Below are 27,124 nucleotides of genomic sequence, written 5' to 3' on the forward strand. Positions count from 1 at the left end.
TGCACATCATTAAACAATACTGGTAGTTTGCTCATATATGAAATCAAATGATCTTGTATATGAAATAGCTTAGAGTTTATAGATAGCAATCTTAAAGGACTGCAACCTTAGAATAAGAATTATGACATAATAATAGGAGCGGGAAATAGATGAACACAATATAACCTATTTTATTGTGGCTAAGCCAGAGCACTTGATGCTGTAGGAATGTCCGTTCGTTACAAACATGTAAGCATGGCAGACCTAATATGATGTGTTTCGAGGGAGGGATAGAACAGAATAATTATGTGTCAACTATTTCAACCAGATTTATCGTATAATACCAACGTTAACATGATAATGAAATACGTGTTTACTAAATTGAAAGTATTATTTTCTATTTTATTCTCAGAAACTGTGTGAAGTGATTGGACGCCAATATGGTAAATCGGCATCATTAGCTACAGTTGATGACGCAAAAACACAACAGTATCTTACAGATCTAATGATCAAAATAAGTAAGAATACGTGGACGCTAATTGATTAAAAATAAACAATGAAGGATATTTTCCTCCTTTATCTATATTTACTTAAACAACTTATGTGGTTTAATTTACTATTAAGCTCGGCTATATTTTTTATTTGATGTGGTGTTTATGTCAGTGTAAGATGCATGTTCATACAAGCTTTTCTGCTTTTTATTCGGTTGAAATTACGCTCAACAATACCTTACAAAACAGAGAGTGACATCATGTGGTCAAATCCCAAATGATGAATTGTTTAAATAGAGAAGTCATTCACTTATATCGTAATGCATATCCCCGTAAGCCTGCAAAACGATAAATTTCACTACACATTTGAACCATGTTTATAAGTTGGATTGAAAATGCAAATTTACTTTACAATGCAGGTTTGAAATTGTGTATTTGATTAATGCAATTACATGAAGTATGCGTGTTTTGTTTTTATCGCAGCAATAAATGTTTGTAACATTTTCAAAACCATTTTATTTGTTTTATCAGATTCCATTGGAATGTATATAGGATTAAATGACATTGTAACTGAGGGGACATTTCACTGGTTAGCCAATTGCAATCAGGCAACATACTTTAACTGGAGACCGACCCAGCCAAACAACAGAGGGGAAACGAAAACTGTGTAGCAATGCGAGTAGATCCAGTCATAGGCTTTAGCGAGTAGATCCAGTCATAGGCTTTAATTATTCTTGGACAGATGGTCCTTGTACAGTTCCGACCACAAACATTTGTGAAATGGTGTAAGTACTTTTGCAAAGACATTGAATTCATTTAACACTGTTCTTGTCGCTAATGCAAAAATGTATGATAAACTGTTGTGTTTTTCTGTATCAACTACCGAGTAATCTTTACATATTTGTAGTTCCAAAATTAGAAAAACGCATTCTCTGTTTATGTTGATAAGCTTTTATCTGTCTGTATATATATAATTGATACATATCATAACTGAAAATAAAATTCTAGGATAGCTGTAATAGTCAGGATTTGTTTACACTTTACATGTCAGTTTATTTATTACATATATACACACAAACACTTTATTGTTATTTTAGTTGATATTTAGATTTTATGCAAATACCTGGATATTGAGAGAATCCATACTATAGCATCGGTTTTCGTAAGAACTCAAATAATCTAGAGTTAATGTGAATATAAAACTGCAAAGGCACATCTATCATACGATGAGCACCCCAACAATTCAATTTAAACGAGGAAACTCACTGTCAGATTGATGTTTGTTGAACATAATTTACAAAAAACCCCAAAAAAAACCAAAAAAGCAACATGATCTGCTTAATTGGTTCGGGACCAATCATCCTGCATTGGAATAAATCAAAGGAGGGTATACATCAATAAGACATCAACCAGACAACAACAAAAGTGAAAATATCTGGAATTCCACTTGACAGAAGAGAACATCATTGATTTAATGGTTTGAACATTTATAAATAAAGGCAACAGTAGTATACCGCTGTTCGAAATACATTAATAGTTAAAGATAAAGAAAAACATTTCCGGGTTACAAACTAAAACTGAGGGAAACACATCAAATACAAAAGGAGAACTACGACACAACAGAAACACAACATTAAAATGTCACATACACAGCAACGAACTATAAGCTAACAATGGCAATTTTCCTGACTTGGTACAGGACATTTTAAGAAAAAACTTATAACATACCAATAGATAGTGCAGGTAGGTTACGTATGTACAGAACCACAAATGAGTTGTTATTTTAATTCTTAGAAATTCAGAGAGTAAATCTTAAAGCATGTTCATGGGAGCTAAAAATGCAAAAACAATATCTTTTGAAGAATTTACTAATATCACATGCTATATAAGATTTTGGTTTATTTGAAAAATTACGGTGGTACAATACTTTTTCAATATATATATATATAATTCTATTGTGAAGATTTATATCCATATGCATTAAAGAAGCAACAATTTAACTTCATAAAGGGGGTTATATGCTAGAACAATTGGGGATCAGAATATCATTTTATGAAAAAATCATAACACACACACATTTTAATGTTAAATAGTATAGAATTCGATGTATCCTGTCTATTTAAAAAAAAGTCCATTCAGACTTTTCAGTAGTCACAAAAAAAAAGAGGACGAAACGCGCGTCTGGCGTACTAAATTATAAGCCTGGTACTTTTGATAACTATTTACACCACTGGGTCGATGCCACTGCTGGTGGACGTTTCGTCCCCGAGGGTATCACCAGCCAAGTGGTCAGCACCTCGATGTTGACATGAATATCAATTATGTGATCATTTTTATAAATTTCCTGATACAAAAATTTGAATTTTTCGAAAAACTAAGGATTTTCTTGTCCCAGGAATAGATTACCTTAGCCGTATTTGGCACAATATTTTGGAATTTTGGATCCTCTATGCTCTTCAACTTTTATATTGTTTGGCTTCATAACTATTTTGATATGAGCGTCACTGATGAGTCTTATGTAGACGAAACGCACATCTGGCGTACTTAATGATAATCTTGGTACTTTTGATAACTATTCTGACCTTGGCGAAAGGTTGCAATCGCCAACAAGAGGAATAAGGAAAGTGTTGAACCATTTATTATGAAACAATTCCCGATACGTAAGGAATTGGTCTCTTTTAGATTCTTTCGTAATCTTTTTTAAATGTCAGATATTTGATTAAAAAAATCAAATACCACGACGCAAGAAAGTATATTGTTATATTGCTATAAAAGATACGGCTTAGAATTTCATGATATTAACGGGTCTATTGATGAAGCATCCATGCATATGTAAAGCAAACTTTTGTCCTATGAAATATTGCCAAACAAGATATTATTTCATGAGTATGTATCATGAAATTTTGTTCTTTGCTATGAAAATCTTGCCAAAGAGGGACACATTTTCATTATGAAATACATGTACCTTGCATTAGGTTTTATTCATATTTGGTAACAAAAATCATAAGTCTCTACATTTATAACCAGTCGAGTCAAATAAACCATTTGAGGGGCCACGCTTTTACGCATTTGTTCAGTGCTAAGAGCATGAAGAGCAAATGTTGTGTACAGGAGTTGTGGCATCTTCTCCTGAAATTTGTTGTTCATAAACAAGCCAGTAAAAATTCATTCTCAGAGTGTCGATATAGTAAACACGCAGGGGGCATATTCATAGCACACTGACAAGTTATCATTCTAAAATTCATGTAATATATTCCACGGACGGTAAAACACATTTCATCGTCATCATTCTCATAACAGTTATTTTGAAATATTTGACATTTTTTACTGTATATGTTCAAATCGTTATGTATGAGTTTTTTTTGTATCTCAATTATTATAGTAACCTAAAGGTCTATATATTATTTTTGTTTATTATTTTACAATTTGTTTAGAGGTAATGCAATATCTCTCAAAGAAGATAACCTGGAGATTTTGTTTTAGTAACTGATCACTAAACAATATAATATTTCATCATTAGGCAATAGCATAAATGTTATCTGGAGTCGGGAATATCATATTTGAGACAATCCACTACATTTATTTTTCGGTTATAAAAGCTCAGAGAGCTTATGTTTATTTGTTATGTAACATGCCGACTATAAATAGAGCTTTGAGTGGTTAAATCTCAGGTAACTTATATTTGGTCAATGTCAGATAAAATCATTATAAGTCGTGGCCTTGATTAAGTAAGGTATTTACGAACTATAAACCTAATAATATTTTGTTTCCTAAATTAAAGAAATAAATCACTTAGATGAACTATAATTAAAAAGGCATAATTTAAGGTTTAATGAACTTCGTGTTGCTACTTCTTTAGTTTTTTTATGTTGTGTTAGGTGTACTTTTGTTTTTTGTTTGTCTTTTTCAATTTTAGCCATGTCGTTGTCAGTTGATTTTTGATTTACGAGTTCGTCCCTCTTTTCTAAGACATTCAAATAGGATTACTTGATTGTGTTATTCGTATCATTTGATGTAGCTTCTTTGTGACTGTGTCTTTAATAAGGACATTTTATATCAAATACTCATACAGAATTTATACTTTGGTCCTGTTTCACATTTTTGCACTTGAAATAAACTTCAAGTTCAAATCCTTATTTATAGACAAATCTAAGCTTACAGAAACATATTAGTGCCGTGTGAAGGCAGTAGAGTGCGTCCCTGTCCTGCAGGTTTATGCTCGAATAATATACTAGATTATGGAGTGTGTGTCCGAGCGAGAACTGCTCTAGTTCATTACTTTAGTAATATTTATCAAACATTAGTATTTCAATATTCAGCCCCATTCTACTATTTAGTCAGCCATCAGTCCTACCCTGATATACCGTATTTTTTTCGGGTAATTAATGCTGATAGAGTTTGACATTTTTAACCGAACAGATTTATCAATTTTACATAACTTAAATTATTGTATGCTGGTTCATATTCTGGACGCCAGTCTTTGCTCCTTTATAATATTATTCACTACCAAAAACAATTATGAAGCTTAGAAATGGAAAAATATTAAATACTAAACTGTTCAAAGGGTATCTACACGTCTCAATCTTCAAAATCGGTTATCTAAAAATACTACCATCGCTAACATTTTTAACAATAAAAATCGTGGTTACCCTTCTATCAATAAGTGTCATGTAATAAAATTACTCCCCGTCTTTCCACCAACAATACGGTAAGGTCCACGTTTAATGGTCGCACATTTTCTTTGAATTTTGAAACTGATATAACTTGCAAAACAAACAGTATTATTTATTTACTCACATGAAACAAACCGGGATGTGGTATTCAGTACGTAGGAGAAACTGGACGGTATTTATCTAAACGCACTCAAGAACATCTGTATCGTTTTAAAAGACCCAATAAATTCAAAAGTATCATTTACCAACACCTTAAGAAGCACAACCATCCTTTTAAATATTTAGCAGATCAACCTTTAGAAGTAGTAAATAAGCAGCCTGGTGAATCTCATTCAAAGTTTGTACGATCACGGAAAATAATTGAATTAAATTGGATTAAAAAATTACAGACAGTCTACCCTCTCGGTCTTAATGATAATATCATTAGAATTGGTAATATATCTAGAACCGATTCCGTTAACATTTTGGATATAGTTTCTAAAACTGTTCGTAAAAACCGTTCTCACGGTCGTTGAACAAATCGCAATCAAAGAAAATTTCGGACCAATCATACCAATATTTCGGACCTAATTTCTATTTAAAAAAACAACGGTAGACATTATCTGTTAACACAACTCAGTTCATTACCGGTTAATTAGTTAAATAAAATTTTGGAGGATTGCAACACAATTTCATATAGCAGTTCTAAGTATGAAATTGTTCAAATTATTATGGCATATTGTTCTTCTAAACAATTTCCCAAAATTGATCGCCCTGAAGATCATAAAAAACATTTTATTAAAATAAAGTATGTCAATAAAGGTTTTGATTATGTAAATATTGCCTGTATATTTAACGACCATTCTGTTAAAGAACAAATTCCTGGATATTTTGACAATACTGAGCTACCTCTTATTTGTTATATTTACAAGAAATCTACCCGGAAATTTGTGTTTAATTATAGTCAACTGTGTAAAGATGTTAATATCAGCGAAAATACACCTACTTCATGTAATTGTAGTACCTCCGAATATATTTATGGACCCATTTCCCATGTTATAACAGGAGATCTTAACATCGTTCAAGACCGAGAGTTAAAATCATTCCTCAGTAAAGGACCTAAATATCGTCCCCCGTCAATTATTAATTGGAATGAGTGTCGTAATATCATCCACGACTCACTCCATACTTACTGTATGAAATGGATAAAACAGGAAAAAACTGACAAAAAATCTTTGGACTCTTTTTTTATTTCAGTAATGAAGATAGTTGATATACGTATTCAATATTTTAAAGAACATTTTACTATTAGCAATAACCACAAAAAACCTATTTCTCGTATCAAACATAAACTAACAGAACTAGCCAAGAAATTTGTTTTTGTCCCGGCCGATAAAGCTGCTAATAACATTATTATAGTTTGACGTAAATTTTACATTGAGGTTCTAAAAAAAGAAATCACCAATTCACCAACATTCAAACTGACTCCATTTTCAGAAAACGACATCTGTAACAAAAAACTTTTAGCTACCGCTTTACAAGCAGAGCCAAATACATTGAAAGTCCCAACTATGTACTGGCTTCCGAAGCTACACAAAACACCTTACAAATATAGATTTATTGCGTCTTCAAGCCATTGTTCCACTACTAAATTGTCTATTCTTCTTACCAGCACACTTGGTACAATTAAAAACCTGATAATAAATTGTTCAAATAAGGCCTTAGAAAATAGTGGAATTAATTACTTTTGGAGTGTCAAGAACTACTTGATAAATTGCATGCTTATATTGGTGATTTTGAATCTGTTCAAAGTTTTGATTTTTCTACCCTGTATACCACATTGCCTCACATTCTCATTAAGAAAAAATTCACACACCTAATTAAATGGGCATTTAAAAAGTCAGAATGTGAATACATATGTTCAAACTCTTTTAGGTCATTTTTTAGTAGCAATAAACACAAAAACTATGTCAATTGGACATGCTTTGATACTATATATGCCCTTGAATTTTTACTAGATAACATTTTTGTTCGCTTTGGGGATTCCGTATATCGTCAGATTATCGGGATAAACAAATTTAATAATACTTTTAGATATTTGGATGATATTTTGGCTCTCAATAATGACGACTTCAGTATGTATATTAAAGAAATTTATCCTGTTGAACTTACTTTAAATAATGCTAATACTAACAATGACCACTGCCCTTTCCTCGATCTTGATATCTATATCATTAACGGAAAGCTGAATACTACAATTTATGATAAATTATCCATTTTTAGATGGTGACGTTCCCTTGTCACCATCTTACGGTGTTTATATATCTCAACTTGTACGATTCGCTCGTGTATGTAACAATGTTTTAGATTTTAACGAGAGAAATTTATGTATTACTGAAAAATTATTACACCAGGGTTTTCGATATCACAAACTAGTCAAAACATTTACTAAATTTTATCATCGGTATAAGGACACCATTCGTAAATATAGTTCAATATGCAGACTTCTTCTACGTTCAGGTATTTCACATCCATTTTTTTATGGAAATATTCTTTATCAAGCACAAAGGTGTCAGTATAGGAATGTATCTCCCTCATGCAAAGCTCTGATTCCTTTCACGGATTTGGCTATACTTTTTGGACCTTTTGGATTATAGCTCTTCATCTTTTATATAAGCTTTGGATTTCAAATATTTTGGCCACGAGCATCACTGAAGAGACATGTATTGTCGAAATGCGCATCTGGTGCAGGAAAATTGATACCGTTAATTTTATTATTCACCTCAAAAACTAACAAAACCTTTGCATAGACTTATTAAGAAGGGATATAGTTACGATACTGTTGTCAGGTCATTTAAGATTGCATATTTTGGCGTTAATATTGATTCACTTATAGGGTCTTTGCATCGGAACTAAACACATTTATTCAAAAACCAGTTGGCATGACACGGGTTAGGATCTTCTCATATATGTTATGATGGTATGATACTAAACCCCTAACGGGAAGGATTGTGCCTGATGTTCATATGATGAAATCATAATCTTTCAGTCAGTTTAATTGAAGTCTGGAGCTGGCATGTCAGTTAACTGCTAGTAGTCTGTTGTTATTTGTGTATTATTGTCATTTTGGTTTTTTTTCTTTGGTTACATCTTCTGACATCAGACTCGGACTTCTCTTGAACTGAATTTTAATGTGCGTATTGTTATGCGTTTACTTTTCTACATTGGCTAGAGGTATAGGGGGAGGGTTGATATCTCACAAATATGTTTAACCCCGCCGCATTTTTGCGCCTGTCCCAAGTCAGGAGCCTCTGGCCTTTGTTAGTCTTGTATTATTTTTAATTTTAGTTTCTTGTGTACAATTTGGATATTAGTATGGCGTTCATTATCACTGAAGTAGCATGTATTTATTTAGGGGCCAGCTGAAGGACGCCTCCGTGTGCGGGAATTTCTCGGTACATTGAAGACCTGTTGGTGACCTTCTGCTGTTGTTTTTTCTATGGTCGGGTTGTTGTCTCTTTGGCATATTCCCCATTTCCATTCTCAATTTTAAACTATTATGTGTCATAACGATTCACAACAACATAGAAAACACCATCGGAAATTAGTATAGCATGATAATATATTTATTAAAGTCAGACAACTAGCTTTAAGTTGTCAAAGAAGGATTCAATCAGCAGTAATATCATGTTGCAGAGTTTTTGCAAGTCCTGCAAATAAACTTATCATAGAAACCAGGACTAAATTTTGTTATTTGTTTATAAAAAAGAACGATAGAGATTATCGGGATTACGACATATATTCTTACATAACATTTAACAGATGTACATAAGACAAATAGACTTGGAACCATGAAAGTCAATATTGAAACCGTTTAGATAATTTACACCAATAGAACCCAAATAACACGTCACAATCGTCTAAAATTTTAAAATTACAAAATAAAATGTACAACATCATTGGATGGAATAATAAGAATGATTTACATGTTAATGATTTATCTCGTTTGTCTGAGCTTGGATGGAACATAGGTCGCTTAGCTTGCATTTCGTTTCACCCAATAATAACTTCAACCAGCAAATGATAAACACACGAACAAAGAACGACAACTCTTGCAGAATTTTCCTTTATGTTTCTGTTTATTTATATTTCCATAATCATTTGTTGATTGCACTAACACAAGATTTTCACAAATATTTTAATCATCAGAATTGACGTTGAAGTCAATAAATTGTTTTTTAATAAATAATGGTACCGATTCATGTATAACATATTGATATCTTCCGACATCAGAGAGCCCTGTTATAAGTCTAAAAGTTTGTAGAGCACAATGTTACGTTTGATTTTTTCTTCTTCAGTTTTTATATAGTTTAAAAACAGATATCGATGTCGAAATAAGTTTGATTTTTTTTACGTCATCTCGTGTTGGTTAAATATGCTTTTACAAACCTACTACCTTCGGTACTCTAATAGCCGGATGAAGGTAGATAGATGCTGTAATATCGTATCAACAATTTTTTAATCAAACTTGTAGTGAGTCTTACATGCTTCTAAAGACAAAAAAAAATATGATGTTATCAGCATATTTAAAAACTTGACTTGATGAACTATTTCTAACGACATTCCATGTAACAATGAGGGTTCTCTCAATATATAGCAAGTAACATAAAAACTAAATATTAAATAAAAACAACAAAAAAGTTGGTGTGTATATATGTAATAAATAAACTGATATGTAAAATGATATGAACACATTCCTGACAATTACGGCTATCCAAGAAGGTTTCCGATATCGGCTGCTCTAAAATATACAAAGACAAATTTGAAAAAAATACTCAGTTGTATACATAAAGTAATTTTTATTTCAAATGTTTGTGATTTTTGTAAAAGTATAAGTGTTTGAACGAAGTCATTTATCAGTTGGCTTTTGTTATACATACTACTGTTTTTGGAACAAAATATCCGAACAAATAAAATCTAGGAAGAGAGGACATTTTTTTTTCAATTTTGAAAATGACAAATAAATGTTGATTACTCGATAGTTGGAACCAAATCAAAACAAACAGGGGAAAAACAACATATTTTTGTACTGATGAAAAGCACAGTGTTAAAGTTATTGCGTTTAAATTGATTTCTTTGAAATAGTACTTACACCATTTCACAGATATAGGTAGTTGGTACTGTACAAGGACCATCTGTCCAAGAATAATTGAAGCCTATTACTGGATCAACTCTCATAGCTACACAGTTCTCATTCCCCCCTCTGTTGTTTGGCTGGGTAGGTCCCCAGTTAAAGTATGTTGCCTGCTTGCCGTTTGCTATCCAGTGAAATTCCCCTTCAGTTACAAGGTCATTTAATCATATGTACATTCCAATGGAATCTGATAAAACAAACAAAAATGTTGCTGCTTTTAAACAAAACATGTTAGTTCCATCAATCGATTATTCATTTTCAAAGTTACGCTGTGATTTTTTTTTGTATTTTGGTAATAGAAGATATGGTATTAATGCCCATGAGACAACTCTTCATCCAAGTTACACTTCGTAAAAGTAACCCATCATATGACAAAGAACGGTCTTTAACACGGAGCCTTGGCTCACACTGAACAGCAATGTACAAAGGGCCCCCAAAATACTAGTGTAAAACCATTCAAACGGGAAAACCAACGGTCTAAACTATTATATCAAATACATACCAACAATTGAGCAACGTGATATAATAATTATAGTGTAATATATCGTTTTCCAGGCTTACCGGAACATGTGTTTCCGTTTTAGTATGCTGCTTCCTACTATTCAAACAAATGATCGTTTGAGATTTGAACACGTGAGGTCACTCTCTGTTTGGTGATGCATTGTTGTTATATGAACGTAATTCAAACCAGGTTCTATTTTTTCATCTCCATGTTAAGTTTCTCATTTGTTGTTTGATTTGATAAGAACATAACAAATCGATAGTAAGTAAAACAGTCAAGCTTGATAACACCTTAAACAAGTAGGAAAATTGTATTAAGGTAATGCAAGATATAGAAGAAAAGTTGCGCTCCATCATTAATGTTAAATCTAACGTCTACGCATTCTTACTTATTTTGATCATTAAATTTGCAAGAAACTGTTGTGTTTTTGCATCATCAACGGTAGCTAATGATGCAGATCTTCCATATTGACGTCCAATCACTTCACACAGTTTCTGTTAAAAGATAAAGAAATATTACTTTCAAATTTCAAAACAAACATTTTTTCAGCATGTTGATATGACATGACACCAATTATTTAAGTGACAAAATTAGCATATTTTCAGCCCTTTATCTCCCTTGTAAAACATCACAACTTCTTCCATGCTTACACGTTTTAAACAAAGGACATTCCTACATTACCAACTGCTTAAGTATAACCATGATTAGATATGCTACATTAAGAAAATATATATCCTGCTCCTAATATTATTTTGATGATCTTATTATAGGACAGTAGTCCCTAACGCTTGTTATACAAAGTTATTGATATCTTATACAAGATCACGTGATGTGAAATGAGATGCAACAGTTGTTGACCGGTGTTGAAAACGCATGTATCCAATGAGAAAGATACAATTCAATGATAAACCAAAAACCTTAGGGATTCAAATACTGTAAACCAACTTCTTTTCGCGGATACTTTGTTCCACCCTTTCTAGCCAACTTCGTGGCGATTTAATTTAGTGATTTTCAAATTCACTTACTGCAGTAAGATAAGGAACTATATTATCGCGACGATTTATATTCACGTAATTTAACTACTCGCAAACGGCGCGAAATTAAATTAAATTTCAATACCTTTGAAAGAGTCGAACCTAGATGTGTTTAAACGGTAATCGACTTCTGCTATGCGCACATTATCTGTCTGGAATTTAAAATCGCGAATAAGACAAACTCCATACAGCGATTACTACAAAACAGGCAAAAAGAGTAATTATATATCATAGTAAAAGAGCCAACATTATTATAAGAACACTTATTTTTTAACCTCCCTCGGCTCTTTTCAATTTTACTCACCAGTGAATCGGCAAATGTCTCGTTATCACGGCTTAGAAAGAAACACTTGTCTCCATAATGACTCCAACTATTGGGACAAGCACAAAATACTGAAATTAAAATAATTTTTCGTTTATCTTTCATACAGAATATAAATGCTGAGAACTGTCTAATATTTACAAACAAATGACATAAAGAGATGTGTCACGTTCACGTTCAAGGAATGCAGTCAAAATCCAAAGTCAAAGAAGAATAATCTATGTTACATTTTGATTGATAAATTTTATTCGACGCTCAGTTTATTTGCATCACGACAAAAACCTTTTTCAAATGGACAAATTGTCGCATCTATAACTGTTCGTGTGATCTATGATAAAGTTACGTCATCACAAAACGTTCGTACTTTTTATTTGTTACTATGTTCACTTTTTCTTGCTTTTTAGTAATTTTTTATGGTGCGTTGGCCATTTATACATACATATGAAGCCGTTGATAACTTTGCTGTGACTAACGCTTTTACACAGTAAAGTAACAGTTGATAACAGTTGATATATGATCTAGGTTGCTTCAAACATTGATAAAAAGATAAACTCATCACAGTAGTACGAATAACGTCGTAGACCAAATGCGCGTACAATATGGCAAACAAATAAAAATGATATATCGCTATTCGTAATAATTTTGGTTCAATTTTATAGACAAATTGCTCAAAATTTTCGATGATGTATAATTGGTTTGCAAGGCAACTATATCATCTTAGGTCATGTTCGTGTAACATTTAATTATAGTTTTTGAAGGGGAAGGGTATTGCAGATGTTTAACATTGATATGTTTATCAAAGTAGAAATCAGCAAAAAGACCTTTTCATTAACTGATCCGGTACATATAAATACATTCAGATACGGGATAAACATTAAATCGAACAGACCTAAACATTTAGTTCACGCGTTTGTCTGTCTTTGTAAATCAAAATAATGTATGCATGGCATGTATCGGGTTTTATGATAGTTGGCAGGCTTTGAATGTTATCGCAAGGGATAATTTGATGGCATGAAGTCTATAATAAAAAAAAAATGCTGAATTATATCGGGTTTACGATTAATTGACTTTCTACTAATTTTTTGGTAAATTGGAAATGTGTTTGACTCTTCTGTGAATCAAAATGTTAAGTTGCAATTGGGTCAAATTGGTAAGCATGGATTTGACAGCAATGCTTATCCTTACATTTACTTTAATCAACAAATATCCATAAATCAAAACTACATGAAGAGGCATTTAATTCTATATAACAGATTGAATCTTGAAGAATTAGTTGAATATTATATTACATGCATTGTATGTATGCTTCATTCTAATACTTTATTTTGATTGGCTATCAAGATTCTCGAGTCAATCTGAAAACTCACGTTCATTTTGAAATGAGATGAAACATTCATCATGACACGAGCTTCGGCAATAAAGTGCACAGGTAAATTAAAGAAAAACTTGTTATCAATCTTGTTGTCATCATCCTAGCAAAATATTAAATTAAAAGTATTGAATTCTTGAAGTAATTTCATAGCGTTGTAAAAGCAATGACCCTTTTTTACATTTTTAGAATGAAGCGTTTCGGCGCTTTATAGTTAATGTACCTCGGTAAACTCTTGTACACCTCAAAATAGTCAAGAAGCATTCAAATAGTAAGAAGAATTACTTACCAACTGTGGCTACAAATGCCAGAACACAAAGTTTCATACAAACAAAAGACATTTTGTTATATTAGGCAGCAGTTTGAATATTGAATGTTGCATTTCAAGAGGCGATATTTATATTCGTTAATTATCTCAAGTTCGCGAGGTCAAACAATTGCAGACAAACTGGAATGGGGTGTAGCATGTGGGCCAAAAACAAAGTCAAGGTCTACTTATTTGTTACTGATAATTGACGAACGTTTATGACTGGTATTCATACAGACCATTTTGATAAAAAGTTCAAATTTCAGAACAAGATTATTTGGAATATAATTTCGAACATTTATCAGGATAAGATAAAAGGGATAGTTCGTGAATTCCTATGCGAATAATTGAATTTTGAACAAGAATCTTTATTAGTACATGAGATGAACTATGAGAATGTTAATCGGAGTATCCATTTTGAGTGCCTCTGATGACTTTCACTTAGACGGAACGCGCGTCTTCCGTGCAAACTTATCAGCCTCATACATTTGAGGCGTTTGTAGTATAAGTAGAAAATTATAATGAATTGACAACTTAGTATGTGCACATGAAACATATTTCTAGAATAAGCCTTAACCAATGCTCATTTATTTCAGTTTCAACCAGGGGTCAAAATGATGTTTGGTATGATCCACTGTCTCAGAGAGAATTACCACTAGCCATATAAAGCCTTCCGATATAAATTTTGAGTTACATAGGAGAAGATAGGTGATACAAAACGCTTTCTTTAGAAAATGAAAATAAAAGAAAATAATAATGTGTAACTTGCGAACGTGATACATCCCGCACAGCCAAACGGACGCCCCACTTCGGCAAGCGTTTTACTGCCGGTCGGGAGAAGACCAAGTAACCATATGTCTATTCACCAGTTATCCTTGGTGGCATAAATAGAATGAATAAAATACTATTAGTAAATTTACATAAGTGGATACATTAAAGATATGCCTGGAAATATCTGTTTATTTGGACTAAGATAGACACATAGTGCAAAAAAATCCTTTATTGAACAAAACTTAATTCTAAAAGAACCACAGCACATATACATGCTATAGGGATGTTTTTATCAATAAATTTTATAATAGATGAGATATAATTTAATTCGAAATTAAACAGAAAAAGATTGTTTTATCTCAGTTTTCAATTTATATAGAGAGACAGATTCTGACAAACTTTTGTTTCGGTATTTCGGGAATTGTAGGGAAAAAAAACTTCTTATTATTTACACTACAACGAAAATTATAAAAATAAGATGTAACATATAGAAAGAGAGAAAAAAGTATAATGGGGTGTTCACCTACAAAGTATATTGAAAAATAATTGTCATATTCAAAACCATGAAAGATAACTCAAATTGTGCGTATGATAAGTTTTGAAGGTATGGAATACTTGTGTTAATACGTGATATTATGTTAATGAAATAAAGGCGGGAATGCAGAACCCACGTCATAACTAAAAATGTTTGATTTCTATCCTTTTTTTGGCATTGTCAATTTATTGTTTATGGACGATCATTCCACTGTGTAATGTTGAAAGTATTTCAATGATTTATCTGAACTTGAGCAACGTATTAAATAAAATTCAATGGTTGGAAATAACCAGTCCCATTAGAAGTTTCTCGATTTGCTACGTATCATGTACGGTTGGTACGTAACACAACCGTTGGTGCTGTTTTGGAGGTATCATTTAATGCATGATAAAATTAAAAGAATTGAAATGCGTATTTCCCAAAAACTGGTTTAACGATTTATTTTAATAACGATTTCCAAGTTTTTATAACATTGTTTATGCTTCTTCATGAGATAACTAAGTTATTCACAAGTGCATGAATCAAACAGACCTTAAACAACTGAGTTGACACGGCCTTCATTCTCTAAATATAGATTTCCGTTTCACATTTGTTATAGGTAATGTTTATGTTTCGTTTATTTTTAGAAAACAAAAATGTTTTCTTACAGAATTAATAAAATAATAACTATAAACTACTTTCTAAAACACAAGATACTGGTGTTGGTTATATTTGTTAACGTTTCAAAATAGTGTTGTTTTCGTATTATTAGTTCAAATAAACAGCCATTTCCAGGCATATCTTTAATGTATGCATTAAAGTAAATTTACTTATAGTATTTTATTCATTCTATTTATGCCACCAAGGGTGACTAGGGGATAGAAATATGGTCACTTGGTCTTCTCCTGACCGGCAGTAAAACGCTTGCCATAGTGGGGCGTCCATTTAGCTGTGCGGGATGTATCAAGTTCGTAAGTTACACATTATTATTTTTTTTTATTTTCATTTTCTAAAAAAAGCATTTTGTATCACCTATCGTCTCCTATGTAACTCAAAATTTGTATCGAAAGGCTTTATATGGCTAGAGGCAATTTTCTCTGAGACAATGGATCATACCAAACATCATTTTGACCCCTGGTTGCAACTGAACTAAATGATAATAGGTTAAAGCTTATTCTGGAAATATGTTTCGTGTGCACATACTAAGTTGTCAATTGATTATAATTTTCTACAAACGCATAAAATGTATGAGGCTATAAGTTTGCACGGAAGACGCGCGTTCCGTCTAAGTGAAATTCATCAGAGGCACTCAAAATGGATATTCCGATTATCATTCTCATAGTTCACCTCATGTACTGATAAATATTCTTATTCAAATTTCAATTATTCGTAAAAGAATTCACGAACTATCGCTTTTATCTTATCCTGATAAATGTTCCAAATTATATTCCAAATAATCTTGTTCTGAAATTTGAACTTTTTATCAAAATGGTCAGTATGAATACCAGTCACAAAAGTTGGTCAATTATAAGTAATAACTAAGTAGACCTTGACTTTGTTTTTGGTCCACATGTTACACCCCATTCCAGTTTGTTTGCAATTGTTTGACCTCACGAACTTAAGATAATTAAAGAATATAAATATCGCCTCTAGTAATGCAACATTCAATATTCAAACTGCTGCCTAATATAACAAAATGTCTTTTGTTTGTATGAAACTTTGTGTTCTGGCATTTGTAGCCACAGTTGGTAAGTAATTCTTCTTAATATTTGAATGCTTCATAAATATTTTGGGTCGTACAAGCGTTTACCGAGGTACATTTAGTATAAAGCGTCGAAACGCTTCATTAAAAAAATGTACACAGGGTCAACGCTTTTACAACCATATGAAATTACTAAAAGAAGAATTCATATACTTATAATTTAATATTTTTCTAGGATGATGAAAACAAGGTTAATAACAAGTATTTTTCTTTTATTTACCTGTGGAGCAGGATCTGCTTACCCTTCCGGAGCACCTGAGATCACCCCTAGTTTTTGGTGGGGTTCGTGTTGTTTATTCTTTAGTTTTCTATGTTGTGTCGTGTGTACTATTGTTTTTCTGTTTGTCTTTTTTATTTTTAGCCATGGCGTTGTCAGTTTGTTTTAGATTTATGAGTTTGACTGTCCCTTTGGTATCTTTCGTCCCTCTTTTATTGCCGAAGGCCGTGTCATGATGAATGTTACATTTCATTTCAAAATGAATGTTAGTTTTCAGACTGACTCGAGAATGCTGATAGCCAATCAAAATAAAGTATTAGAATAAAGCATACATACAATGCATGTAATGTAATATTGAACTAATTTTTTAAGATTCAATCTGTTATATTTATGAATGTAAAGTTCCATGGTAAATTGTATGACACTTATTAATGCAATGGTAAAATTGTTTCAGTATTTAGCACATGTCCAAATGGATGGAACCATTACGAAGATAAATGTTTCTTTCTAAGCAGGGACAATGAGACATTTGGCAATTCACTGGTATGTTGATATGATGAAAAGAAGTCTTAAAACTACTTACATGGTATATGTGCTAACAACGTTTAAATCTTATTTTGTTTGAACCAAACTTAACCATCAAATACAAACGTATGATATTAACCGCCATGTAGCTGACAGATCGATTCATAACATTTCAGGCTATAACTTGTTTTTAAACTATAAGTCCTCACAAAGGATGCACTACGTTGTCGTTGTTGGATTTCATAAACATTTCTATATTAATTTTCATCCAATAGTTTTGGATGTAGCTTGAACTGAACGAAATTAAGTCCATTGGCAATTCTCAAATGTTGATAAATTCACGACATGTATATAGGCGAAAAATTTGAGAGAAAAAAAAATAATTGACAGAAACTGGCTGTAATGACCATCCCTTACTCTAGTAAAATCCAAACTTTCATAAAACACTTATTAAGCTTGAAGTCTATAAAAATAAACATCTTTTTTTATTATTTTTTATACTATGTCTTTATTTTTTGTCAGATGCTATGTGAAGTGATTGGTCGTCAGTATGGAAGATCTGCCTCTTTGGCCACTGTTGGTGACGCCAAAACACAACAGTTTCTTACAGATTTAATGATCAAAATAAGTAAGAATAAAAATACAACATATATATTACAAGCATGATGAACCAAAACGTTCAATTATTATTTCTATGGAACGTTTCTTTCTGAGTTTAGGGAATAAGCCGTCTCGTTTTTAGACAGGAATGCTTGATTTTCATAAGAATTAAAGCTTCGTCTTGTTTCGGTCTACATGATAAGAATTTCATGTTTTCGGACGTTTATCTGTATTTGTGTATGATCATTAAATATATTTTACCTTTGATATTGTTTATAAAATCCGTTGCAAGTTTTAAACATATAATACAGTGTTTTATTAGTTAACATCTACTACCTATCGAAGTTTATACTATCTAACACTTCGTTGATGGCTTTTGAAAGAATTCATGAATTTACATACTGGAATGCATCAAAACAAAACACAAATTAAACAAATTGATCAGATAAATGAACAGTATAAACGGCGAATACACTTTCACACAATATTTCTCCAAAATCAAAAACCGACATGGGGTGCAACATTTTTCCTCATTTACACTTTCTACATTAGTTTGAAATCGTTAGAAATCCTATACAGAAATAAAACTTTTGTTTTTATGCGTTTTTATTATACGATTGTCATAGGAAATATGTTTTCAGAGGGCAAAGCAATTTTGTAAATAATTAATTGTTATATATAATCTCCAATAACAATGTTAATCTGTCTATGCCATTTTTCCTTTGAATTATCAGATTCCATTGGAATGTACATAGGATTAAATGACCTTGTTACTGAAGGAACATTTCACTGGATAGCCAACGGCAAGCAGGCAACATATTTTAACTGGGGACCTACTCAACCTAATAACAGAGGGGGAAACGAAAATTGCGTAGCTATGCGAGTTGATCCAGTTATAGGATTCAATTATTCTTGGACAGATGGTCCTTGCACAGTACCAACCACATACATTTGTGAAATGGTGTAAGTATTATTGCAAAGAAATACATTTGACACTGTGATACGCGTTGATTCTGTGGATGGCTTTAACAACACAGGAACAGAAGGTCGTTGTACATTTTCAACCGCATTTGTCATGTTTGAAAAATGATTTGAAAAGAAATAGAATAAATCAAAGATCTAATTTTTGTGATTTTTACAATATCTAAAATAATGGTTAATCTGTATCGCTCTTTTTTTTCATCGTCTGAACCGAATTACCAACAAATGGTGCATAATTTAAAATTCAATAATGTCCTCTTAGTCTTAAACTTTTTAACAGCCTGGGTGTGTCCTTAAAAATATTAAGCATATATAAGCATATGCACTGAAATAGTGTTTAACACATTTCTGCTATGTAATGCATGTAATGTGAATGGTACAAGTCGCTATATGAAATAATATATAACATAAACCAGGAGTTTTATAACAAAAACAAAGTAGCTTGTTTCGTCTAAAATAGACTCATTATTGATGCTCGAATCAAGAATGTAAAATCGTCAAAATAAAAAACGAAGTTGAAGAGCACTACGAACACTAAGTTATTCATAATAACTTTTTTGAAGTTGTCGGTTTTGCCATTTCTGATTAACATAAACAATAATATGTGTATATTTCCCATCTGGATTGTTTGTTGTATACATGACTGTCAACCAAATGATTTTGCTTCCTTAAATAAAGTCAAAATTAGTATACCGCTGTTCAAAATTCAGAAATATATTGAGAAAAACAAATGTGGGTTACAAACTAAAACCGTGAGAAACACATCAACTATAAAAGGAAAACATATACACAACAGAACACTGAAGTGCAACAACAAACAAACGACAAAGTAACTTACATAAAAACAAACTATACGACAACAACTGCAATATTCCTGACTTTGTTACATGTAAGGACATTTTAAGGAAAGCTTTAGAAAAATTACTTACTACATATCTGATATACAAAAAATAAGTGGTATGATTTGCAAGCAGAAAATGGTCCACCACATATTTATTGGCGTTAAGGTGGGCACCTTAAGATCACCAATAGACCATTAGCAATAAGGAAAACTCATAAATCAAACGAAACTATAGTAGACCCATTTACTACAAATGTAAAACAATTCAACCACAAACGCTATTTATGTTAGGTGTCCTAAAAAAATAACTTAACACAAAGCTTACTATAATATACACCAACAAAAGGTAATTATTGATTAATAGGATTCTAAATTGGTTCCAAATGCTAATCGTTTTTGCTGTAAGCATCAACTCCTATCACAAAAGAAACATCCAAATCAAAATAAATGTTTGTTATATAAAATAAGCTGTTGTTTTTTTTTCAAATATGTATTCTATTCATTTTAGGGCAGCAGATATTGGAAACCTTCTTGGATAGCCGAGATTGCCAGATTAAGATTATCCTTTTACATGTCAGTTTATTTATTAAATTTATACCCATATTTTCTATTGTTTTATTAATTGATGAATATTAAGAGTCTCTTCACTTTAATATTACAACAAATAGCATGCTTGAGAAAAAAAAGAAAACTTCCGTAACAATGTAATATGCAGATGATTATAGCCACACGGTATTCCCCTCAAAATGGTCTGCATGAATACCTGTCTATAAAAGTTAGTTATTTATTATTAATATCAAAGAGGACCTTGACTTGGGTTTTTGTCCGAATTTGTAACCTACAACTCAATCGTTTTTCATTTTCTATGACATCACGAACTTATCAAATGAGATAATTAACTATTATAAATATCGGTTGTAATAATGCAACATGCAATATTTATACTGCTGCTTCATATATCAAAATGTATCTTGTTATGATGAAACTTTGTGTTCTGGCATTTCTAGCCTTAGTAAGTAAGTAATTTTTTTTTATTATCGTTTGGTGAGCTGACTAAATATTTGAATAAGAAATTCATGATAAATTGTAAGCACTTCTTCGTTTAGTTTAATAAATGGGCATTATGGTAAGGGTCAAGTTTAGGATAGGGATAAACATCAAAATCATGCTCACCTATTTTACCTATTGTACCCAATAACAAATTAGCATATTGGATTTTTAAGTAAAAACTTCTATCTAAATAACAAACAAGTTCACAAAGAAGCATTTAACTATGCATATACTCGTTACAATGTAGAAGCCATTCGTTTGTATAGACCAAATATCACCAAATTATCCACAAATATGACCCTAAAGACTGTCATCAGTCATATAAAACGATACATAGATAGCTTTAAAAATAATGAGATAGACACGTGTACATTAATTTCTAGGTCTGTTCGATTGTACATTTAATTAGAATTTTTTGTAATAAAGGGTTATGTCTGTGTTTAGCTGTTTTTTTTTTTTTATTTAAAGAAAACTATTTCAACAATTACAAAGAAGAAATACGGTTTAACTATTTTGTCGACTTATCCGGTAAATAGACATATCATTATTAAACAATTAAACGATGATTTACATATATCTGGTTTACATAACATGTTGTACGCGTATAAAATGAAAGGATAGTGTTGACATGTTTATTTTCATATGTTTGAAACAATCATATATCAATTTGTTGTCTACTGTGTAAAAACGATGACCAAAACAAACGTTATATATCGCTGATACAGGTATGTGAGTGCTCAGGGTCGATCTTATTTAGAGTAAAGAATACCAACATAATATTACAAGTACACACATATTCATATTGTTAATATTTAGTATCTTGTCATAGAGATCACTAGCAGTTATAAAGTCACGGTTTATTGATATAAAGCATGCCATATGAATTTAGTAACTTTATCAAACAAGGTAATCACTTTGAAAAAGTTTTTCCGCGTGATGTAAATAAACAAAGTTTCTAACTAAATGCTAACACTCCAAATGTAACTTATAAGATGCAATCACATAATCAATTTAATTTCAGTATGTTGTGCATGTCTAAATAGTTGGAGTCATTATGAAGACAAGTGTTTCTTTCTAAGCCGTGACAACGAGACATTTGCCGTTTCACATGTGAATGTAAATGAAAAGAGAAGTAGGACGTTACAAAATGAAATTTTGAAAAAAATTGTAGTTACATTATGATTTAGATTGTCCTACATTGATATATATATATATATTATTACGTTCTACTGAGATATCCAAGTCTCGACTTGAATGGAGTCCAATTATGGATAGTGTACATGTATGCATAACAGAAGCTGTTATCCTTTAGAAGAGGATCGAAATATACCAAAGGGACATTCAAACTCATAGATCAAACATAAATTGACAACGCCATGGCTAAAAATCAAAAACAATAGTACACAAAACACAACATAGAAATGAAAAACAGAGGGTATATAAAAGCAACAGTAGTATATCGTTGTACAATATTCATAAATCAAATGAGACAAGAACATATCCGGGTTACAAACTAAAACTGAGGGAAGGAAACACATCAAATGAAAGTGAATGGGATTGTAGTTATGACACAAGGAACATATTCCATGACGGTCAACCAACTCGTTATTGCTTCCGTAAAAAGTACGAAGGGATGATTTCAACTTCACCATTTTAAACTCTTGGTTTTAATAGGTTTAAGGTTTCGCTATTGTTTGAGTCAATGTGAATCCCTCGGGTTTTTTCACTTTGATTTGTATCTTCTTATAGATTGGTGAGATTTGCACATCATTAAACTATACTGGTAGTTTGCTCATATATGAAATCAAATAATCTTGTATATGAAATAGCTAAGACTTCAAAGATAACAATCTTAAAGGACTGCAACCTTAGAATAAGAATTATGACATAATAATAGGAGCGGGAAATAGATGAACACAATATAACCTATTTTATTGTGGCTAAGCCAGAGCACTTGATGCTGTAGGAATGTCCGTTCGTTACAAACATGTAAGCATGGCAGACCTAATATGATGTGTTTCGAGGGAGGGATAGAACAGAATAATTATGTGTCAACTATTTCAACCAGATTTATCGTATAATACCAACGTTAACATGATAATGAAATACGTGTTTACTAAATTGAAAGTATTATTTTCTATTTTATTCTCAGAAACTGTGTGAAGTGATTGGACGCCAATATGGTATATCGGCATCATTAGCTACAGTTGATGACGCAAAAACACAACAGTATCTTACAGATCTAATGATCAAAATAAGTAAGAATACGTGGACGCTAATTGATTAAAAATAAACAATGAAGGATATTTTCCTCCTTTATCTATATTTACTTAAACAACTTATGTGGTTTAATTTACTATTAAGCTCGGCTATATTTTTTATTTGATGTGGTGTTTATGTCAGTGTAAGATGCATGTTCATACAAGCTTTTCTGCTTTTTATTCGGTTGAAATTACGCTCAACAATACCTTACAAAACAGAGAGTGACATCATGTGGTCAAATCCCAAACGCTGAATTGTTTAAATAGAGAAGTCATTCACTTATATCGTAATGCATATCCCCGTAAGCCTGCAAAACGATAAATTTCACTACACATTTGAACCATGTTTATTAGTTGGATTGAAAATGCAAATTTACTTTACAATGCAGGTTTGAAATTGTGTATTTGATTAATGCAATTACATGAAGTATGCGTGTTTTGTTTTTATCGCAGCAATAAATGTTTGTAACATTTTCAAAACCATTTTATTTGTTTTATCAGATTCCATTGGAATGTATATATGATTAAATGACATTGTAACTGAGGGGACATTTCACTGGTTAGCCAATTGCAATCAGGCAACATACTTTAACTGGAGACCGACCTAGCCAAACAACAGAGGGGAAACGAGAACTGTGTTGCAATGCGAGTAGATCCAGTCATAGGCTTTAGCGAGTAGATCCAGTCATAGGCTTTAATTATTCTTGGACAGATGGTCCTTGTACAGTTCCGACCACAAACATTTGTGAAATGGTGTAAGTACTTTTGCAAAGACATTGAATTCATTTAACACTGTTCTTGTCACTAATGCAAAAATGTATGATAAACTGTTGTGTTTTTCTGTATCAACTACCGAGTAATCTTTACATATTTGTAGTTCCAAAATTAGAAAAACGCATTCTCTGTTTATGTTGATAAGCTTTTATCTGTCTGTATATATATAATTGATACATATCATAACTGAAAATAAAATTCTAGGATAGCTGTCATTGTCAGGATTTGTTTACACTTTACATGTCAGTTTATTTATTACATATATACACACAAACATTTTATTGCTATTTTAGTTGATATTTAGATTTTATGCAAATACCTGGATATTGAGAGAATCCATACTATAGCATCGGTTTTCGTAAGAACACAAATAATCTAGAGTTAATGTGAATATAAAACTGCAAAGGCACATCTATCATACGATGAGCACCTCAACAATTCAATTTAAACGAGGAAACTCACTGTCAGATTGATGTTTGTTGAACATAATTTACAAAAAAAACAAAAACAGATATAATGTACAGCAACATGATCTGATTAATTGGTTCGGGACCAATCATCCTGCATTGGAATAAATCAAAGGAGGGTATACATCAATAAGACATCAACCAGACAACAACAAAAGTGAACATATCTGGAATTCCACTTGACAGAAGAGAACATCATTGAATTAATGGTTTGAACATTTATAAATAAAGGCAACAGTAGTATACCGCTGTTCGAAATACATTAATAGTTAAAGATAAAGAAAAAACATTTCCGGGTTACAAACTAAAACTGAGGGAAACACATCAAATACAAAAGGAGAACTACGACACAACAGAAACACAACATTAAAATGTCACATACACAGAAACGAACTATAAGCTAACAATGGCAATTTTCCTGACTTGGTACAGGACATTTTAAGAAAAAACTTATAACATACCAATAGATAGTGCAGGTAGGTTACGTATCTACAGAACCACAAATGAGTTGTTATTTTAATTCTTAGAAATTCAAAGAGAGTAAATCTTAAAGCATGTTCATGGGAGCTAAAAATGCAAAAACAATATCTTTTGAAGAATTTACTAATATCACATGCTATATAAGATTTTGGTTTATTTGAAAAATTACGGTGGTACAATACTTTTTCAATATATATATATAATACTATTGTGAAGATTTATATCCATATGCATTAAAGAAGCAACAATTTAACTTCAAAAAGGGGGTTATATGCTAGAACAAATGGGGATCAGAATATCATTTTATGAAAAAATCATAACACACACACATTTTAACATTAAATAGTATAGAATTCGATGTATCCTGTCTATTTAAAAAAAGTCCATTCAGACTTTTCAGTAGTCACCAAAAAAAAAAGAGGACACTTTTCTGTAGACGAAACGCGCGTCTGGCGCACTAAATTATAATCCTGGTACTTTTGATAACTATTTACACCACTGGGTCGATGCCACTGCTGGTGGACGTTTCGTTCCCGAGGGTATCACCAGCCCAGTAGTCAGCACTTCGGTGTTGACATGAATATCAATTACGTGATCATTTATATAAATTTCCTAATACAAAAATTTGAATTTTTCGAAAAACTAAGGATGTTCCTGTCCCAGGAATAGATTACCTTAGCCGTATTTGGCATAATATTTTGGAATTTTGGATCCTCTATGCTCTTCAACTTTTATATAGTTTGGCTTCATAACTATTTTGATATGAGCGTCACTGATGAGTCTTATGTAGACGAAACGCGCATCTGGCGTACTAAATAATAATCCTGGTACTTTTGATAACTATTCTGACCTTGGCGGAAGGTTGCAATCGCCAACAAGAGGAATAAGGAAAGTGTTGAACCATTTATTATGAAACAGTTCCCGATACGTAAGGAATTGGTCTCTTTTAGATTCTTTCGTAATCTTTTTTAAATGTCAGATATTTGATTAAAAAAATCAAATGCCACGACGGAAGAAAGTATATTGTTATATAGCTATAAAAGATACGGCTTAGCATTTCATGATATTAACGGGTCTATTGATGAAGCCTCCATGCATATGTAAAGCAAACTTTTGTCCTATGAAATATTGCCAAACAAGGTATTAGTTCATGAGTATGTATCATGAAATTTTGTTTTTTGCTATGAAAATCTTGCCAAAGAGCGACAAATTTTCATTATGAAATACATGTACCTTGCATTAGGTTTTATTCATATTTGGTAACAAAAATCATAAGTCTCTACATTTATAACCAGTCGAGTCAAATAAACCATTTGAGGGGCCACGCTTTTACGCATTTGTTCAGTGCTAAGAGCATGAAGAGCAAAGGTTGTGTACATGATTGGTGGCATCTTCTCCTGAAAGTTGCCTATTCATAAACAAGCCAGTAAAAATCCCTTCTCAGCGTGTCGATATTGTAAACAAGCAGGGGGCATATTCATAGCACACTGACAAGTTATCATTATTAAATTCATGTAATATATTCCACGGGCGGTAAAACACATTTCATCGTCATCATTCTCATAACAGTTATTTTGAAATATTTGACCTATTTTACTGTATATGTTCAAATCGTTATGTATGATTTTTTTTTGTATCTCAATTATTATAGTAACCTAAAAGTTTATATATTATTTTTTTTTATGTTACAAGTTGTTTAGAGGTTATGCAATATCTCTCAAAGAAGATAACCTGGAGATTTTGTTTTATTAACTGATCACTAAACAATAGAATATTTCATCATTAGGCAATAGCATAAATGTTATCTGGAGTCGGGAATATCATTTGAGTGGTTAAATCTCAGGTAACTTATATTTGGTCAATGTCAGATAAATATAAGTGATGGCCTTGATTAAGTAAGGTATTTACGAACTATAAACCTAATAATATTTTGTTTCCTAAATTAAAGAAATAAATCACTTAGATGAACTATAATTAAAAAGGCATAATTTAAGGTTTAATGAACTTCGTGTTGCTACTTCTTTAGTTTTT

At 31.8% G+C, this 27,124-nt stretch overlaps 2 protein-coding genes and 1 pseudogene across 2 annotated transcripts; 2 read left to right on the forward strand and 1 right to left on the reverse strand.

The window, feature by feature from the left end:
* Positions 1 to 9,823: 9,823 nt before the first annotated feature.
* On the reverse strand, positions 9,824 to 13,923 carry LOC143044618 (killer cell lectin-like receptor subfamily B member 1A). The gene is made up of 5 exons (XM_076216677.1): positions 13,833 to 13,923; positions 12,157 to 12,245; positions 11,207 to 11,312; positions 10,275 to 10,503; positions 9,824 to 9,923 (listed from the first exon to the last, which is right to left on the reverse strand). Exons 1-4 carry the CDS (start codon positions 13,882 to 13,884, stop codon positions 10,481 to 10,483), a joined length of 270 nt encoding a protein of 89 aa, XP_076072792.1. The 5' UTR covers positions 13,885 to 13,923; the 3' UTR covers positions 9,824 to 9,923; positions 10,275 to 10,480.
* Positions 13,924 to 16,800: 2,877 nt separating this feature from the next.
* Positions 16,801 to 20,669, forward strand: LOC143044617 (perlucin-like protein). The gene is made up of 5 exons (XM_076216676.1): positions 16,801 to 16,883; positions 17,569 to 17,657; positions 18,162 to 18,267; positions 18,974 to 19,202; positions 20,570 to 20,669. Exons 1-5 carry the CDS (start codon positions 16,832 to 16,834, stop codon positions 20,598 to 20,600), a joined length of 507 nt encoding a protein of 168 aa, XP_076072791.1. The 5' UTR covers positions 16,801 to 16,831; the 3' UTR covers positions 20,601 to 20,669.
* A 356-nt stretch (positions 20,670 to 21,025) lies between these two features.
* LOC143046512 (uncharacterized) lies at positions 21,026 to 24,025 on the forward strand (annotated as a pseudogene).
* The last annotated feature ends 3,099 nt before the right edge of the window (positions 24,026 to 27,124 follow it).

Source organism: Mytilus galloprovincialis, chromosome 9 (genome assembly GCF_965363235.1).
Source record: "Mytilus galloprovincialis chromosome 9, xbMytGall1.hap1.1, whole genome shotgun sequence".
In the NCBI taxonomy this organism is placed as follows: Eukaryota; Metazoa; Mollusca; class Bivalvia; order Mytilida; family Mytilidae; genus Mytilus; species Mytilus galloprovincialis.